Source organism: Cetorhinus maximus, chromosome 1, assembly GCF_964194155.1.
Source record: "Cetorhinus maximus chromosome 1, sCetMax3.hap1.1, whole genome shotgun sequence".
NCBI classification, from domain to species: domain Eukaryota; kingdom Metazoa; phylum Chordata; class Chondrichthyes; order Lamniformes; family Cetorhinidae; genus Cetorhinus; species Cetorhinus maximus.
In genome coordinates, this window is record NC_135879.1 from 153,608,105 (window position 1) to 153,628,585 (window position 20,481).

The following is a 20,481-nucleotide window of genomic DNA, read 5'->3' on the forward strand; positions in this document are numbered from 1 at the left end:
AACTTTAACAAATGGGGAGTCTCATTCCTTCATATTTTAATAATTGGAGATCTAAACAAAATGTGTTGCTTTTTCTTTCTATCCCCTTTTCTCTTTCTCAATCCAATTATTCTTTCCATCTTTTTATTTCACTTTCTGCATGTTAATTCAAGATTGAATTCTCTATTCTAACTCACACTTCCTGGTTCAGGCTTTGTTCTGCTCATTAACGATTCTTCAATCTGGTGAACAAGATCACCATTGCTTGTCTTGTTCCCACAGGTCCCAGATTCACTGTAGAGGGCACTGTGCTTTTTCAATAGTTAACTGACTGGAACTTTCAGTGGAAATGTCCACAGCAAGTCTGTGCACAAGAGTAATGAATGGTTCATGCCAATTGTTTCCTGCTGGCCATAAAATCCAGCCCATTTTTGAATCTGCCACCACCCTTTCAAGCAGTGCATTCTGATCATAAAAACTTGCTGCATCAATTCTCTTTTTTCTTATGCCACCTCTAGTTCTTTTGCTAACTATCTTAAATCTGTGTCCACTGGTCGTCAACACTTAATGATTTTGAACACCTCTATCAAATTTCCTTGAAATTTCTCTGTTCTAAGGAGACCAACCCGTTTTCTTAGTTTATTCATATAAATATAGTCTTTCATTCTTTATACCATTCTAGTAAATGTCCTCTATTTGCTCTCTAAGACAGTGACATTGTTCCTAAAATGTGATGTCCAGAGTTGGAGGCAGTACTCCACGTGGAGCCTAACCACTATTTTGTAAATCGTTACTTTTGTACTTTTTGCCTCTAAGTATAAAGGCCAGGATCCATCATGCCTTTTTAACAGTCTTTTCAACTTGTCCTGCCATCTTCAAAGTCTTGTGTACATACAGCCCCAGATCAATCTGTGTGTGCACTCCATTTAAAATTTGTAGCATTTAGTTCAAATTACCTCTTTATTCTGCTTACCAAAATGAATAATTTTGCATATCTCGAATCACAAAATGATACAGCACAGAAAGAGGCCATTCTGCCCATTGTTTCTGTGCCTGCTGTTTAGTAGGCCTATGAATTAACCTTATCCGTTTGCTCTTTTCCTATAACCCTGTCAGGTTTTTTTTTCTTCTTCAAGCATTCATCCAATTCTCTTTCAAATGTCACTATTGAATCTGCTTCCACCACATGTTAAGGTGGTGCATTTGGATAATTGCATTGAAAAAAATGTTTTCTCATGTTGTTTCTGTTTTTTTTTGCCAGGAACCTTAAATCTGTGTCCTCTGGCCAGCAAACCTCCTATCACTGTAAACTGTTTCTATTTATTTAATCTATCAAAACCATTCATGGTTTTGAACACCTCCATCAAATCATCTCTTAACCTTCTCTGCTCTAAGCAGGAAACCCAGCTTCTCAACATAACTGAGGTCCCCCATCCCTGATACCATTTATTGCTTTTGTACTCTATTCTTCTAGTTAAAAAAAGCATATGAGATCCTGGGCTTTATTAAGTGTTTTCAACTTGTCCTGCCATCTTCAAAGATTTGTGTTCATACATTCCCAGGTACCTCTGCTCCTGCACTCCCTGTAAAATTATGCCATTTAAATCATATTGCCTCTCCTTTTTATTCTACCAAAATCTATCGCTTCATACTTCCCTGCATTAAATTTCATTTGCCATGTGTCTACCCATTTCACCAGTCTGTCTAATGTCCCCCTGAAGTCTATTACTATCCTGCTCAGCATTTACTACATTTGAGTTTAGTGTCATCTGGAAATTTGGAAATTATGTCATGCATAACAAAGTCCAGGTCATTAATATATGTCAAAAAAGCAGTGATCCCTGGTGGACAGTATTGCACATTCCTGAAAAACAGCCATTCAGCACTGCTTTCTGCTTTCTGTCTCTTATCTAATTTAAATCCACACAGCCACTATCTCTTTAATGCCTTTTCCTTCAATTTTTCAAACAAGCCTTTTTTCATACTTTATCAAATGCCTTTTGAAAGTCCATATCAGCAACATCAAAGCCATCACTTTATTAACTTTTCCCATTACTACTTCAAAGAACTCGATCAAGTTGTTCAAACTAGGTTTGCCTTTAAGAAGTCAGTGCTGGTTTTCAGTTATTAACCCATATTTTATGAAGGGACAATTAATTTTGTTCCAGATTATTGTCTCTGGAAGTTTCCCCATCTCCAACATTAAGCTGACTAGCCTGTAGCTGCTGGATTTGTCCCTCTCCCCCTTTTTTTTGAGCAGACTTGTAACAGTTGAACCCACCCTGTGCTCTTGGACCACTCCCATATCTAAGGAGGATTGGAAAATTGTGACCAAAGCCTCCACAATTTCTACCCTTACTTCCCTCAGAATCCTCAGAAGCATCCCATCCAAACCAGGTGACTTTTCTAATTTGAGTACTGCTAACCTCGTAAGTACCTCCCCTTTATTTATTTTATCCTATCTAGCTGTTGTACTTCTCCCTCTTTTACTGTGACATTGGCAGCATCATCTTTAGTGAAGACATATGCAAAATGCTCATTTGGAAGCTCAGCTCCGTCCTTTGCTTCCACATAATTTCCATTTTGGTCACTAATTAGCCCCACCCTTCCTTTAACGACTCTTTTACTATTTAAATGCTTATAAAATTGGAGTTTTTTTGTACTCTATATACTCACATACTCTGTTTGCCCCTTTCTTAGTTCTCCCTTGTACTTATATTCAGCTTGGTTCTCTACTAAATTATGAACTTGAAATTTATCATAAACTTCCTTTTTCTGTTTCATTTTAATCTCTACATCTTTAGTCAACCTGAGAGTTTCAGCTTTGGATGCTTTTCCTCTCCCCATGGTGGGAATGTGTCTAATCTGTAACCCAACTATTTTCTTTTTCAAGGTCTCCTCTTGTTCAGTAACGGTTTTGTCTACCAACCTTTAATTCCAATCCATCTGGGCCAGATCCCTTTACAACTCTTTAAAATTAGCCCTCCTCCAGTTAAGTATTTTCACATATAATTTTCCCTCGTCGTTTTTTTACAACTATTCTAAACCTAATGACATTATAATCACTATTTCCCAAATGTTGTTCCAATGAATTTTGCTCCACTTGACCCGCTTCATTCTCTAGAGCTATTACTGCTCCTTTCTCCATTGGTCTGAAAACACATTGATCAAGAAAGTTCTCTTGTACACATTCTTCTAACCTGTTGCCCTTTACAATTTTTTTCTAAGTTGATATGAGGATAATTGAATTCCTCATTATTGCTGCTCTAAGGTTCTTGCACATTTCTGCAATCTGCCTGCAAATTTTCTCCCCTCAGTCTGGCCCTTCTTATTTCTTAACTAGCCTTTATTCCAATGCCGTTTCTCTCTCCCAGCACACTATGCACCTGTTATCTCCTTTTTAATGCATCATCATGTCATCCCTCCTCCTACCAAATTAGCTTAAACCCTCCATCATAGCATTTGATAATCTCCCTGCGAAATATTCTGCAACCTCTCAGTGATATCCTTTATCCTGACTAACAGCAGCAATTGCAGGCTATACATAAATAGAAACGCAATAATAATGCAATTATTAATTGAAGGCAAGAATGTAAAGCAACAGGGATTTTTTGTTTATTCGTTCATGGGGTGTGGGCATCCCCGGCAAGACTAGTATTTATTGCCCATCTCTAATTCCCCTTGTTTAGAGGACATTTAAGCTTCAACCACATTGCTATGGGTCTGGAGTCACATGTAGATCAGGTAAGGACAGTGAAGTTTTTATGACAATCAGCAATGGTTTCGTGGTCCAGATTTTTTAAAAATTGGATTCAAATATTGCCATCTGCCAATGTGGGATTCGAGCCCAGATCCCCAGAGAAATACCCCGGGTCTCTAGAATACTCGTCCATTGACAACACCACTATGCCACTGCCTTCCCATGAATGGGTTGGGGAAATGCTCGAGTATGCTAAAGCAGTTGCAGATAGACTGGAGAGAAGGCTTTCAGCTCTGAACGCAATAAGGTTGTGCTACCTATAGGTCCAAGAACAACCAAAGTTTTTTTTAGTCCCATTCTCCCATCAAGACTGCTGGTACCTGACCACCCCCAGTTACTGATGTAACAGCCAAAATATTGAAAGTCAAAAACTCCTACAAGGAAAGATAGCAAAGTAATTCTGCAAATGAAGCAAGAAGTAAAAATGCTGATAGTATAAAGATTGCTTACAAGAATGTGATTAAAACGCATGACTGCAAGCCATCAACTGCTATATTAACACTTATACCTGTCAGTCAAAAAAATTAACTCTACTCTCCTGAATGAAAAGTTTACATTTTTTTAGTACATCTGATAAAAATCAAAACTAGCAACTGGAAATGTTCTCCCAATAAATCTGATGGATTAAATAGCAAATTACACAATGATGACAAGCAAGTCAGTTTGAGAGACAAAGTCTGCCATTGGAATTATAGGTTCATGCTTGTGTATGATTATTCACATCCATTCCACCTGTCTTTGGGTAATTGGAGATTGTCCCACTGATTCTCACTGATGGTCATTGCTTCTGAAACTTTCCATTGGACATGACACCAAACTTTTAATATAACCCTTCAAAATACGGGTGGGCACACTGAAAGTGGTGGCAATGATAGAATGTGACCATACATTATGGGCAGAAATTTTCCCTTGTCGGCCAGGTGCACATCCGACCCGAACGGGAGTAAAATACTGCCCGATGACGTTGGGCGAGTGTCCCAACGCCATTGCGTACTCTCGCAATATTTCGCTTGGCGGGCGCGTGCAAGAAACAGCAGCGCGCCCACCGACAATCAAGTGGCCTATTAAGGCCTTTAATCAATTAATTAAATTGAATTTTTCGCTGTCCATCCGACCATTTGGTTGGCAGGCAGGCGATAGGCTAAGCGGCCTTTGCATTTTTTGTGAAACCTTATCCACGGGTGGGATGAGGTATCGAACAGTGACTTAAAAGAAATAAAAACTTTTAAAACTCATTTTTAACACGTCCCTGCTCATATAACAGAGTCACATGAGGAGACATGTTTTCCCTATTTTTCAATTGTTTATTTTTAATGTTAAAAATCTTCAGCTCCCTGAGGCAACTTGGTACCTTCAGGAAGCTTTCTGTGAGCGCACCCACACGCATGCGCAGACTTCTGCGCTCGCCCTCCTCCACCCTATCCAGGCAGCGCTAACCGTTTCGCGCGTGATTCACGCTGGCTAGCCGTTCATTGGCCAGCCAGCGAGAAATCGTGGTCAGCGCCTGATTGTGGGTGACGGACCGTTGCGCAGCCAAACTCAGGCTCGCTTGCTGTGCCCACCTGACGAGGGGAAGATCCTCCCCTATATTTTCTGTCATTATCACTGTAACAGTGCCTGATGTAAGGAATACCAATGTATTACTGGATTACAACATTGCTTGGGCAGGAGACATGGCATTAAAAAATTAAAAGAGTGTAATTGATCATGGAAAATCGATTGCATTCTCCAACCCTTTTTTTTTTAGGCATCTGGCCCTCCTGGTTAGCTGCACCCTTTGTGAATTCTGCCAATGCAGCTAGGAAGCCTGGCGGAAGCCCACTACAGTTGTTAATTGGGCCAATCATTGGAAATGCTTATGGTTCAGCACATTGAGGAAATCTGAATAAAAACTTTGAATTCATAAAACTATTTCTGAAAGTTGCAATTCTATCATGCAGAATTGGATTTCTTAAAGTACCTATTGCAGAACATAAGTTAAAACTGTTGGATGACCTGTGGGCCAAATTGGTCCACAGTAAATTAAGTTGATGGGAGTTAGATTTCAAAGAAGCTTTTTTGTCAATTTTAAATATATCTGTTTTGATTTTTATTTATATCCACAGTTCCATCTGTCATACACAGACCGAGAACAAATAGAACGTGAAGATCGAGGTGAAGGTCAACAGGAAGTCCTCAGAAGAATGGCCAAGGAGTTACCCGTCTACACAAGAACCTTATCTGGAGGTAAGCAGCAAGTACTGTTATAAGCAACAAAGATTAGCAGACAGATTTGGGGTTTAATGCATATTGAAACCAGAAAAAGTATCTGATGAAAGGAAGATTATACTTGAAGGCTGCAAAAGAACAGTTCAGCTAAAGAAAGATCAAATTGTTAATAAGCCAAATTTCAAATCATACTAGGTAGATTCATCTCTAATAGACATAATAGGATTCATTCAGCAATCATCTGCTTCCTTGGTGGGAGTGTCATTGGTGGAATAGTGAATTGCAACCATATCTCCAACTCAAATCCCCACTGAATGAGTGCCCATTGGGATTACAGAATTTCTGAATTCACCCTCATAAAAGCTGTCTCAGGGCAGAAGCCATCGGTCCCACTTTGTTATACTCCAAAAGCATACACATTTAACTTCCCTGCTTTCACCAAGTCCAAAGTGAGTACCACAGGATAGTAGCAGCTAGGGGAAAATGTGACATCATAGCTTAAGTTCTGGCTGTTTGCAAATTTTGGCTTTTACTATGCAATCTATATTAGAAGTTTCACACAATTCATTCAAAAAACAGGAATATGCAGCTCAAAAATGTAAGATGACAACCATATGTCTTAACATATCGCAAAAAAGGTTTCATGTTTTCCTTACAGAATCCACCCTGTGCTACTTTGAGGTCGATTAATTTGTTACACAAAGCAATGTGTCATCAACTTGTCTTCCATACAGCAGTACATTTCCCATAAATCTAACTTTAGAGTATGCAATACGGTGTTACTAATGACACAAAAGTGTGATAGTGATGATGCTGGAAGTTCTGTTGAAGAATATCAGAACAAAAGCTTAGATGGTGTGAATTCCATAAATTGCTGCACATTAACATTCAACTTGTATTTCCAATTACCATACATTGGGCAGAATTTTGCCCTTGATGGGCGGGCGGGCCCCACCAGCTTGGCGGCGGGCAGGCAGCCGATCGCCGCCGCTGAAATGGGCCCCACCACCATTTTAAGTGGGCGGGCCAATTAAGGCCCGCCCAGCAGGCTGCCCGACGGGAAGCGCTGTGTGCTTCCTGTACTGGGGGGGAAGAGATTCCCCAACTGCCAGAGTGCGCTGCTCCCTGAGACTAAGTGCTGCCTCAGGGAGAGCGCTGACAGTGTTTGAAAGTTTAAAAATAGAAAAATAAAAAAATTATTAACATGTCCCCCTCATGTCACAATGTCACACGAGATGGGACATGTTAATAAATCTCACGGAAACTCTATTAAAGATTTTAAAAACCGACATGAAACCTCATCCCGCCGGTGGATGAGGTTTCATCTTTTTTCAGAAGCCCGGTGGGGCTCCTGGCCTGCCCACCAACCTTAAGGTTGGACGGGCAGGGCCTTTAATTGATTTAACTACCCTGTCAATGGTCTCAATTGACCATTGACAGGTCGGCGGGCAGACAGCTGATCGCACTGTCCCCCCGCCTTCCTGAATATTTAAATGGGGCGGGATGACGTCAGGGGTTCCCTCCCCGATGTCATCCTGTGTCATTTTCGCGGGGCGCCCCCAGCTCGCCGATGGAAAAATTCTGCCCATTATTACCAGATTTTAACAAAACTCTGTGTTTCAAAAAAATTTCCTCAGTACCCCTCCACCTCTATGGCAATTATTTTAATTCTATAGCCTCTGGTTACTGACCCTCTTACCAGAGGAAATAGTTTTTCCCTGCTTACTCTGTCAAAGCACCTCATAATCTTGTAGTTAAGTTTCCTCTTAATCATCCCTGTTCTAAGTAGAATAATCCTACCATCACCTATCCTTCCACATAACTGAAGTCCTTCACCCCTGGTATCATCCTTGTAAATCTCTTCTGAACCCTCTCCAAGGGCTTGACACGTGTGGTGCCCAGAATTGTACACACTAATCAACCTGAAGCTGAACCAGAGATTTGTAAATTTTTGGCTTGACTGCCTTATGTTTGTATTCAATGGCTGTATTTACAAAGCCAGATATTTCCACACTTTCTTTACTGCCTTATCAATTTCCCTTGTCACCTTCAATGACTTGTAACTATGCAGAACTTCTGCTCTTTCACCCCCATGAAAATTGTACCATGTAGATTATACTGCCACTCCATTTTTTCCTCTAAAAGTGCATCACTTCACACTTAACCACATTAAGTTGCATCTGCCCATTTCACCTGTCTGTCTCTTACCTCTTCAAGTCTGCTACCACTCTGCTCAGAATTTACTATTTTGCCAAATTTTATATAATTCATAAACTTCAAAAATTGTACCCCTCTACCCAAGTTCAGTTAATTTATATGTAACAAGAGAAGCAATGGTCTCAGGGATCCCACTGCATAATTCTCTCAGTCAGAAAAGCATCTGTTCACCACTAGTCTCTACCTCCTATCACTTAGCCAATTACATACCCAAGTTCCCATCAAGCCTTTAATACCTTGTGCTTCTATTTTTCAAATATGGCTGTTATATGGCATGTTTTCAAATGCCTTTTGAAAATCCTAATAAACACACCTACTGCACCATCTTCATCAGACCTCTCTGTTACTTCATCAGATCAGTCAGATTTGATTTGCCTTAAACAAATCCATGCTGGCTGTTCCTTATTAAACTATCCTTCTTTAAGTGAGAATTAATTTTGTCCTTGACCACGTATCCCTTAGTTTTCCCATCGCTGATGTTAGAATGACTGGCCTGTGGCTACAATTTATCCCCTTTTTGAACAGAGCATAAAATGTACTAACTTTCAACCTTCTTGCACCACTCCAATGTCCAAGAGGATTTAAAGGTTGTGGTCAGAGCTTCTATTATCTCTACCCTAGCTTCCTGCAGCAACCTAGGATGCATCGCATCTAGACCAGTTTGGTAGCTCAATGGCACTGTTATTAATCTTCAACAGGACAGGCAGCATCTGTGGAGAGAGAAACAAGTTAGCGCTTCAGGTCCATGGCCTTTCATCTGAACTGAAAACTGTTAGAGATTAACATTTTTTAAGAAAGTACAGAACCAGGGAAAGGTCATTAGGAGGAGAAGGAAAGAACAATGGGAAAGGTCTGTAACAGATTGGAGGGTAGGAGTGATTAAATAACAAGAGGAATGATGATGTAAGCAAAAATAGATGGTAATAGGACAAGTAAAGAAAAAAAAGATCAGTTCAGAGGAGGTGTAAAAGATTATAGCAAAATGATTTTCAGTGTCTACGTTATTTTGCTTTTTTAATTAATCTCGTTTGTAAGCAAACCACCCACCTAGTCGAAAAAGCTAGAATTCCATCGACCCCCAACAAATTGCCTTACAAGTGGGAAACCATTAAGTAAGTTGAGCCTGTTTATACCAACAATTAACCCTCTGATACTATGGCAAAATATTTCAAATATCCTGCATTTTGTGGAATTAAATTCTGCAAAGCAATTTCTATATAGTCACATCCTTTGAATTTTGTCTTCACTTAATTCTAATGTTACTTCTAATGATTCTACATAGTATCAAATTTAGAGCATTTTTAATATTGTCCTGTGGCATGAATGGTCACTATTATATGACGTGTTAAATGGTGCAGTTTAAATGTTAATAGCTTTAAGATAACAGAAAATGCAACTATTTTAATTGTTGTGATGTTACTGTACTTAGGTATGTGGAAAAAGATAAGATATTAATCGAATGCAGAGATATAACAATAATGGTCATTTAAAAGGGGAGATGGTGGCGTAGTGGTAATGTTGCTGGACTAGTAATCCAGAGATCCAGCTAATGTTTTGGGGACATGGATTCAAATCCCACTTCAGCAAATGGCGGAATTCGAATTCAGTTAGTAAATCTGCAATTGAAAGCTAGTTGTAGTAATGGTGACCATGGAACTATCATTGGTTGTTGTAAAAACCCATCTGGTTCACTAATGTCCCTTTAGGGAAGGAAATCTGCCATTCTCACCTTGTCTGGTCTCCATGCAGCCCTACATCCAGACCCACAGCAATGTGATTGACTCTTAACTGCCCTCTAAAATGGCCCAGCAAGCCACTCAGTTAAAGGGCAAGTAAGGATGGGCAACAAATGCCAGCCTTGCCAGTGACATCCACATTCCATGAAAGAGAATAAAGAAAAATCAGTTCAACTGCTTCATTTATATGAAAAGTGCAAAAGTGCATAATCTAGATGATAATAAGCTTCTACTTGTGAAAGTCTGGATTCCATTACTTGTATTATAAATATTTCTGTTGCTTTGAAATTATACTGTGAAGCAGTAGTTTTTAACTGCTTAGTGTGTTCAAATGAGATTCCTTTATCTGCTATTTTAATGGAGGAGGTTAATGTACTTATTGGGGAGCAGGTGGCATAGTAGTAATGTCACTGGACTAGTAATCCAGAAACCCAGGCTAATGCTGTGGGGAGCATTATTAATTACTGTAAAAACCCATCTGGTTCACTAATGTCCTTAAGGAAATGAAATCTGCCATCCTCATCTGGTCTGGCCTATATGTGACACCAGACCCACAGCAATGTGTTTGACTCTTAACTGCCGTCCGAAATGGCCTAGCAAGCCACTTAGTTCAAGGGAAATTAGGGATGGGAAACAAATGCCGGCCTTGCCAGCGATGCCCACATCCCATGAAAGAATGAAGGAAAAAAAGTATTAGTCCATTTAACCTTTTCAAGTAGAAGTTAGATCTTTTGTTAAAAGAATGAACAAATGAACTTTGTACACTATCCTTTGTTTAGCACTCCGTAAAAAACATGCTAAACAAAAATCGCTTTTGCATAAGGAAACAAATCTATTGGCTGCCTTGAACCTAACTGGCCCAAAAATTCTCTTACTAACTCTTTCAACCTAGCTCCTGTTCGCCACTCCCTGCCTCGAGCTCGGCACCTCTTCTGCTAACTGCTTCCCTCCCTGATTCTCTTGCTCCCTGCCTCTCCCACTTGCGTGACAGCAGAGGGGTTGGGGAGGGAGGTGCTGAGCGGGAGGGGCAGGGAGGGAGGCAGTGAGCGGGAAGCATCGAGGAGAAAGGCAGCAAGCAAGGTGCCGTGCGGCAGTTTATTTTTTAAAAAAAAGATGGAGCCTATTCAGTAATCAAGCTAAAACAAGAATGGGGTATTCTAGGAACGTCCTTAATTTACCAACCATGCTAAAATGAAAACATACTGTTAGAACGTGTTTTAAATTGGGAATGCCTGTATAAGTATGATAAGCAGTATGCCCCTGTTTCAAAAAAAGAAAGGACACTAAGTAAAGGCAATGGGTTGGATTAACATCTTTTTACAAATATCTAAATTTGCCCAGATTTTTCTTCCATATGCTTATGTGTGACATTGTTTCCAAAGCAATTCGATACTGCGACAGATGTCAACTTGTGAAGCCAGATCGTTGTCATCACTGCTCGGTCTGTGACAAGTAAGCAGTTATTTAGTGTACTTTTTTATGTTTAACTTTGACGCTCTTGTCTGTGACGTATGATAAATTTCATCGTATGCATTTGCACATGTACTGCTTTTAAAGCAAAACTGAGCAATTCCACTACCATATGGTATCATTAAACTTTTTTTTAGACTGAATACCAGAGCAACCCAGAATAGAAAATTTCTCAAATATGTAAGGCTCTTCCTTATTCACTTTTGTGGGTCTTCCCCCTGTTACTTTTCAAGTTTACATTTGCACTGCTGTTAGTCAATTTTATAGCAGCCATGCAGCAGCATGAGAGAAAGATTATTGTTCTACAGCGTTACAATGTTTGGATGGGGCTATTAAAGAATTGGCTAGCAGGAAAAATATATTACTCTAAAGGAACATATTTTAAAAGGAAGAAATTGAGTGTACGTTTAATTGTCTACATGAAATTGTTCTTGCACTGCCATAAGCTGGTACAGAATGGAAATGTGTTGCTAGACATAGGCTGGATACTTGCATCTTGCCCCTAGCAGACTGGGAGGCGGGGTATGGAGGGGTGTAAAATCGGGTGGGTTGGTGGGGTTGCTGTGCTTGTCACCTATCCACCTCAACTGGCATTTTACCAGTGGCTGGGTAAGTGACAGCAGTGCATCCGACCACCCTTGGGCCAATTGAGGCCCTTAAGAGGACCACTAATTGGCCACTTAAGGATCTTTTCCCAGCACTGTTAGTATTTTACCAGCAGCAGTGAGGGTCCCACACCACATGGTATACCCTGGTGGCCTGAATGTGGGCTTGGGTTGGGTCCATCCTGTTTGGACACCCTGTGTCTAACAGAGGACACCCCCCAAGTAGGATAGGGTCAACCCAATTCCCCTGATTCTTTCACCTGCCCTCCCCTCACCTGACTGGCCCCACGAGTCAGCCCCACTCCTCTTAATTCTCGGTTACCAGCAATGCTCTTAGTCCAGGGCCTACTGCAGTCCCAGCAGTGGACACCACTCGTGGTGCTGTTGCTAAAACTTAAGATCTGCCGGCCTCCAGATTGGGGTATATGGGAGGCACGGTCCATGACTTCAGGTAACTAATTGCCTGAACCCTGTAAAATAGACTCGTGGCTTCCAGTGCTGACAGAGGCAATCTCGCCCCCGTCTTTCCAAATGGTGGGCACTGCCTCCAAGTTAAATCCTGGCTATAATATTGTAATGTTACAACAGAACATAGGAGGTTTTGACACTGATTTGTCATTAGTTATACACTATTTCATTTGGATAAATATAAAGGAAGAAAGCACTAGTATTTGAATAGTGACTTTCATGATCTTGAGACTTCCCAAAGTGTTTTGCAACTAGTGAAGTACTTTTGAACAATCCTCATTGTTGTAGGAAAAGCTGTAACCAATTGGTACACAGCAAGGTTGTGCAGATAGCAATGAGGTAATGGCCAGATAATCTATTTTAGTGATTTTGTTTGATGGATAAAAATTTACCAGGATACTGGGGAGAACTCCACTGCTCTTTTTTGAATAGTGTTGTGTGATCTTGGTCTCTCTTGGGGACCTAATTCATTTTAAACATTATCTTGAACAATAGGCTAACCAATGGTATATGGTGAAAGTCGCTGCCAGTTACAGTAATAAAGCTTTTAATGTTTCAAGAGAAGATCTTTAAGATACTTGTTAGAAGGTCCAAGGGCCATTTGTGCCAGCTGTGATTCAAATCAATATCTGAATGTCCTTTTGGATGCCAAATTCAGCCAAGACAGTTATTCAGGAATATGCATTAAGACAAGAGAACACTTTTTGGCTTTTCTCACCCTGTTTCAATGATAGTGAAGTCTCAGTGTGGGCTGTCCTTTGTTACATAAGACATGTGATTGGTTACTTCATGCTAATGATCTGAACTCCTTGGCACGCAGTGGGTGGGTGAATTTCCATTGGTGGATGTGCATGAGCCAAGACTACTCATGATTTACATTATTACGTTATTCAACACCTAATTGTTTGCTTGCCATCGGATAAACTGACTTGTGGCATTCATAACCATATTTTGCTTCTTACCAGACCTCTGAAACACTTTCATTTTGTACCAACTTTAATATAGCTGTTAGCATTTACACAGTGGGGTCATTTTTTGATATGCACTGCCAATGTGTGAGGATCCCTGCTGGTAGTACCAACTCTGACAATGGTGCACAATGTGATTGATTTTAATATTATAGTAACCAATGATTTTCTGTTTTCAATAGGTGCATTTTGAAGATGGACCATCACTGTCCTTGGTATGTAAAAACTTCCATATTTTGCATTGAGTCAGCCTCATACTGGCTTCTTCAACAAATGGCATAGCTCCAAAATGATACTGCAATTTCTCAGAATTTTGACATTTACAAATTGTAGGCTGAATCGTTTGTCAGTGGTTTCCTCTCTTCAGGTACTCTCCCCCTTTCTTTCAAAACTTATCAACCCCTTCTCAGTAAAAACCTTTTGTCCCCCTATCCCTGAAAACTACTGCCCTGTTTCCAACCGTGAAAGTTCTTGAACATGCTACTGCCTCCCAAAATTGAACTGAACGTCTCCAATCAACATTCCATCCCTACCGTAACAAAGAAACAGCCCTCATCAAAGTCACAAATGTTACTCTCTGTCACTATAACATAAAGCTCTACCACTCCTCATATTACTCAACTGCACTGGAGCCTTTGACATTGTCAACCACGCCATCCCCCTCCAACACCACCTCCATTGTCAAGCTGAGTGGAATTGCCATTGCCTGGCTCCTCTCTTACCTATCCAGTTATGGAGAGAGAACTTCAAAGACTCCTTTTGCCCCCCTCTGCATTTACTTCTGGAGTTCCCCAAGAACTTATCCTTTCCCCACTTGCTACTCACCCACACGCCTTCAGTGACATAATCCAAAGGCATGACATCAAGTTCCATATACACTGATGGCATTCAGCAATACTACACCACCACCTCCCTCAATCCTTCTGCTGTCTATGTTGTCAGTCTGCTTGTCCAACATCCAGTCCTGGATGAGCAGCAATTTCCTCTAATTAAACACTAGGAGAACCAAAGCCATTGGGCAGAATTTTTACTTAATGAACTCGCTCGCAATGACAGAGATTGGGGGATGCCGGGGGTGGGAGGGAGCGCAAGCAGATTGGGAATCCAATAGTTCATGGAGCAGGCTTTGCCGTGAGTTTTTAACTCAGATATGGCATTCAGGTTTCGTGACCAGTCAGAAAGTGAGGATGTAATGATGGCCTCCACCACCTGTCAATTGATGGATCTTTTTGCAGGGACCCCAGAGGAGTCAGAATGGCTCCACTGCAGATCTATCACCAAGGATAGAGCAAGCATAAGGATGGATGTATAACGTGGGAAGGCTGTCACTCCCAGTTCTCTGATGCTTCCCTGGAGGCCATACTGCCGGCTGAGAGTCCCTGAGGAGATGTATTGTTCCCTGCGGTGACACAGGAGCTGGAACAGGAGGAGACTACAGAGTTCTCAGAGGAGATTGTGCTCTCTGAGGAAGCACCGGCACACAACTTGTGCACCCTCTACCAGTGCAAATACATACAGCATGGTAAAGCATCCAAGAGAATTAATTAGGTTGCCATATGTTGTGCTGAACATCACAAATATGCAGGAGTAATTGTTGGAGACAGGGACAGTAGTGTAGAGTCCCTTGTCAGTGGATGCAAGACCCTCCAAGCTCTGCTCAACTAGAACAGATGCCTTGGCTTGGGGGTCATCCATGAAGAGGACAATTCTGGAGCAGCAAAAGAAAATGTGTGAGGTCCTATCAGCATTTCCAGAGAAATTATGCATCTTTGGAGTAAATTTGAAGGAGTCTGTCTCTATCATGAATTCCGTGATGTTTCAGGCCTTTGTGCTGATGTCCACCTTACTGGAAAGCGTGGCCACTTGCATGAAGGGGCATGTGAGGAATCAGGCGACTACGCCTGAGCGAGACAGAGATTGGGTGAGTCGTGAATTAGGTTCACGTGGGAATTCAGTGCACGGGGAAAAGAGATGTGGTATACATAGGAATTATTCTAAGTTAATTAGGAGAGTAATTAAATTAAGTTAACTAAATAACATAAGTAACAATGGCAGGACAGGTGTTATGTTGCTCTGGAATGCGGGAGCTTTTGGACGCCAAGGCGATCCAGGACAAACACATCTGCAGAAAGTGTAAATAGTTAGAGGAATTTCAGATCAGGATTATTGATCTGGAAGCTGAACTGCAGACACTGCGCAACATGAGGGCTGTGGGAGAAATACCTGGAGACTTTGTTCCAAAGGTGATCTCACCTCTTAGAAAAGGGTTGTCTGTTTTGGTCCACAGTAAGGGACAGGAGGATGTGACCATGAGTGAGGCAGGTAAAGGGACCAAGCAGACAGTAGTGGAGGAGCCTCAGACTTTGCAATTGTCGAACAGATTTGAGGTGCTCACAACCTGTGTGGACGAAAACAAGGCCTGCAAGGTGGATGAGCAGATTGGGCATGGCACCATGGTACAGGAAGCCATTCAAGCAGGGGGAGCAAACAGGAATGTAGTGGTAATAAGGGATAGTATTGTGAGGGGGATTGACACAGTTCTCTGCAGCAAAAAGCGAGAGTCCAGATGGCTGCATTGCCTGCCTGGTGCCAGGCAACATCTGCTCAGGGCTGGAGAGGAGCCCGAAGTGGGAGGGGGAGGATCCAGTTGTCATGGCCCATGTAGGTACCAACAACGTAGACAGTACAAGGAATGAGGTACTGCATAGTCAGTATGAGGAGCTAGGTACCAAATTAAGAAGCAGAACCTCAAAGCTAATAATCTCTGGATTATTACCTGAGCCACATGCAAATTGGCATAGGGCAAATAAGATTAGAGAGATGAATGCGTGGCTCAAAGACTGGTGTGGGAGAAATGGGTTCTGGTTCATGGGGCACTGGCACCAGCGCTGGGGAAAGTGGGGGCTGTACCATTGGGACGGTCTACAGTTGATCCATGCTAGGACGAGTGTTCTTGCAGGTCGCGAATCTGTCATGTTAAATAGGATGGAGGAAAGCCTCTCCTTGGTTGTTCAGCACCTCACTGAAATGCAGTCGTGCTCTCCTGCTCTTGATAGCAGGAAAGTGTGAGTGGGCCATGAGAAGGAAGATGGTGAAAGGGCGCATGGAATTGGGGGCTAAAGCATTCCCAGTTTTCATCTTTTGCCCCAAACCGCCCCCCCCACAATCAGAGCCTCACAGCCTCCAGTCCCGATGACTGAGTCTGCCCTGCACGAGTGCAGGCGGGTAGTCTTTTGCAGGGCCCTTATGGGCTCCAATGCTGAAGAAAGAATCGAACCAAGAGCATCTGAGCAGCCAGAGCAGAGAATGATCAGCCTGTCTCGAGCTCTGCTGAATCAGTAGCACCACATTTAATTCATAGAAAATGGAAAAGGGAAGACATTTTAGTTCCTTAGGGAGATTTGCTTGGGCATTTGTTTTGATTTTGTTATGGTTTTGAAAATATTAATAAGCATAAACTTTATTTCAAACTTCCATTATCCAGTCAACTTCATTGTTGCCTCTTGCCTGTAAAATGGCCATCAGCCTTGTAGAGATGTTATAACAAGAGTAGAAGGGAAACAAAAGGAATGAATGCAATGGAACAATAATTGACTGTGGGATTTGTGTTTGGCAGTGGGCACTGGGTTCAGCATTGGTGTGCCACAAGGCCTCATGTGCTCAGGTTATCTGAACCACACTTTTATGAGGCTGTTGCAGACATCTCTGGCAGGCAGATGAGCTGCTTCAGGGACCTTGGGCACATCAGGCTCCTCTTCATCTTGCTCCTCCTATTGCTCCTTCCCCTCTGACTCCTCCTGCAAGGATGCGGATAAGTCATCACCTTCCTGCTTCTGGAGTTCCAATTCTCTCCACAATGCTATGTTGTGCAAGGCATAGCAGGCCTCTCCCATTCAGGACACCCTTGTTGAGCCATACTGAGGGGTACTCCCAAATCTGTCCAGGCATCTAAAATGCGACCTTCAAAACCCAGTGGTTTGTTCTATGACCACTCTTATGCTCATATGGCTCTGCTTGTACATCTCCTCTCCATCAGTGGCAGGACCCCTCAACTGTGTCATCAGCCATGTTCTCAGATAATAACTCTTTTCTCCAAGGAGCCATCTGATGACACATTTTGGAGGTAGAAGACCTGCAGGAGACATGATTTGTGCAAATGAAGGCTTCATGGCAGCTTCCAGGATATCTTACACAGAGATATGTGAAATCTTTCCAATGGTCACATACCAACTAAACATTAATGGAGTGGAATCCCTTCTAATTGACAAATATTGCTGGTTGACCTGAGGGCACTTGATGGCCACATATGGCCGCCTGTCATTCCCTGCATCAGTAGGAATCCAGCCATTGCAACAAATCTGACAGCCTTCTCTGTCTGATTGTCATCTTCAGCAGCAAAGCAGAAATAATTGGCAGCCCTGGCAAACATAGCATCAGTCACCTGGGAGAGGAATTTGAAAACAGCAGATTGTGACATCCTGCAAATGTCACCAGCTGATCCCTGGAAGGTGCTCGAGGTGAAGGAATTCAGGGCTGTGGTGACCTTGGCAACCAATGCATGCCCACCTGGTCCACTGGAAAGGAGGTCTTGTTTCAGGAGGCTGCAGATGTCGACAATGAGCTGCCATGTAAGTCTCAGCCTGCTGAGGCACTCAGTAATGCTTAGTCATGTCAAGAAAACCAATCGTCTGCCTGTAGACACTCTGCTGGGAGTATTCCCTCCTTTGAGCTGGAGCTCTGTGGATATCCTCTCTGTCCTGTGGAGCAGCATATGGCTGAGGAAAACACAGCTGCTGCTAGTGTTGCTCTTGATGTTTCTGTTGCTGTTGGTGTTTCTGGTTCTCCTCTTGCTCCTCATCAGAGATCCAAGATGTTGCAGAGAAGGCTGACAGCAGGGAAGATCAGACCAAGGTGAATAAAGTCCAAGGTAGCAGAAATGATTTCCAAAATGTTGTAAGTCACCTCTAAAACAGTGAATGCACTCTCTCAGTACAAATGTGAGCAAATGCCCATGCCTGCATCCATCCCCGCCTTTGCAAGTTACAATTCCACCCATTGGTGCAATCAGATGCAATCATCTGGTCCTGTTGGCGGCGGGCGTCATGGCAGGCGGGGGCTGACAATTCGGTGTGAGGGACAGAAATCAGTTTCACGCCGAGAGCCTAATTTCAATACTTTAGAATCTTATTATAAGCCCTGGTCGCCAGAATCATCCCTCCATGTCAAATTTACTGCCCAAGTCGGTGTGACTTCAGAACGGCGTGCTTCACGACCGCCTTTAAAAAGCATGCACCTGGCGACTTCAAGGGGAACATGGAGGTGAGTGCATACAAACGTGCGCAGCACTGGTGAGCATTACCCATAGGACATAAAGGAAGGGGAGCTGTGCATTCGGGGGAGGGGGCACAGGCAAGCCCCCTTCTCTTGGCTGGCTTTCAGTACGGTGCCAGGACAAGGGCTCCAGTGCGGGTGAGGCTGGGGTGGAGGGGTTGGGGCAAGGCAGCACAGACTGAAGGAAGTGCACAAGCATGAAGGGGCCTTCAGACTTAACCAAGAGAGGTTCTTAGGGCACATATGCTAATCCACTCTTTGATCCTGCAGGAGGAGAACATCAGGATCATGGAGCCTGGTGATTAAACGGTATGTCTCATGGCTTACAGAGAGCAGAGAAGAAGAAGAGAGTGGTGGAGGCGCCAGGCTCAGCAAAGGGAGGAGTACCTCCCTCAAGATGAAGGGGTGGCAGGGCCTGAAGATCCACAGCGAGCCGTCACTTGCAGACGCTTCACTAGACCCAGGGTCTGTAGATGGCGCTTGTCATTCCTGCAGATGACTGAGAACCAGTGTCGCTGAAGTCTGCGCATGTCTAGGGAACTGGTTGGTCACAAATGCCACCTGCTGCAGGATTTGGCGCTACGGGGCATCCACTGCCAGTGGCCGTGAAAGTATCCACGATGCTCAATTGTTATGCCAATGGCTCGTTCCAGGGCTGCACAGGTGACCTGTGCGGGATCTCACAAACCACCACGCACAAGTGTATCCAGGTGGTCCCGGACACCAGCTTCATGAAGGCACAGAACTTTGTGCATTTCACCTGGGATCAGGAAAGCTAGGAAGCAGGAGTGCTGGGATTTGCCCAGATCTCTGGTTTTTCACAGGTGCAGGGTGCCATCGACTGTAATCACGTGGTGCTTAGATCTCCATGGCAACAAGCAGCCAGCTACATCAGCCACAAGGGTTTCCACACTCGCTGAATGTTCAGCTGGTGTGTGACCACCACAAACCCATCCTACAGGTCTGCGCAAGATTCCCAGGGAGTATCCACGAGTCCTACATCCTTAGTGGGTCTCCAATCCCTGACACCTTCCAGGACCCAGAGAGGCTGCAGGGTTGGCTCCTCGGGGACAAGGGCTACCCACAGAGGACCTGGCTGATGAACGCCCGTGCGGCAGCCTCAGACCTCAGAGTGATGGTATAATGAGGCTCATGCCACGACCCGGACTTTGGTGGAGCAAACGATAGGCAATTTGAAAATGAGGTTCTGCTGCGTAGACAGGTCCGATGGAGCACTGCAGTACAGTCCCCAGAGGGTGTCACGCATCATCATAGCTTGCCACACACTCCACAACCTGGCGCTGAGGAACTGGATGAGGAGGAGATTGAAGAGCTGCACATCTTCTCTGATGAGGAGGACATCAAAGGCGATGACAGTGATGAGGTCCTTGAAGATGAGGATGCCGGCAACGAGGCCATCACACGGGCCAGATGAGGCAGGCAGGCTCAGGAGGACCTCATAACCTCAAGATTCGTGGAGGATGATGATGAGATGCATTGAGGACAGTCCTGACAGCCTCATCTTGCATCTGTAAATGTTGCATCCAACAGAGGGTAGTAGTGAGAAGTGACTGAAGTATTCTGGGAGAAGTCACCACAGACACCGCGACTCAGAAGGGGATCGAGGAGAAGGAGTCTTGCACTCAACGGGAGGCAGAGCATCCAACAGAGAGCAGTAGTGAGAAGTGACTGAAGTATTCTGGGAGAAGTCACCGCAGACACCGCGACTCAGAAGGTGA

At 43.2% G+C, this 20,481-nt stretch overlaps 1 protein-coding gene across 3 annotated transcripts in view; it reads left to right on the forward strand.

The window, feature by feature from the left end:
- The window catches only part of zdhhc2 (zDHHC palmitoyltransferase 2), a 183,878-nt gene that overhangs the window by 77,678 nt on the left and 85,719 nt on the right, over positions 1–20,481 (forward strand). For all 3 annotated transcript variants that reach the window (XR_013577521.1, XM_078548420.1, XM_078548406.1), the window contains exons 4-6: positions 5,845–5,965; positions 11,283–11,352; positions 13,594–13,626. Coding sequence is in view for 2 of the 3 variants with exons in the window: in XM_078548420.1 (XP_078404546.1) it covers positions 5,845–5,965; positions 11,283–11,352; positions 13,594–13,626 (224 nt within the window). In the remaining variant the exon portion in view is untranslated. The remainder of the gene's footprint in view (positions 1–5,844; positions 5,966–11,282; positions 11,353–13,593; positions 13,627–20,481) is intronic.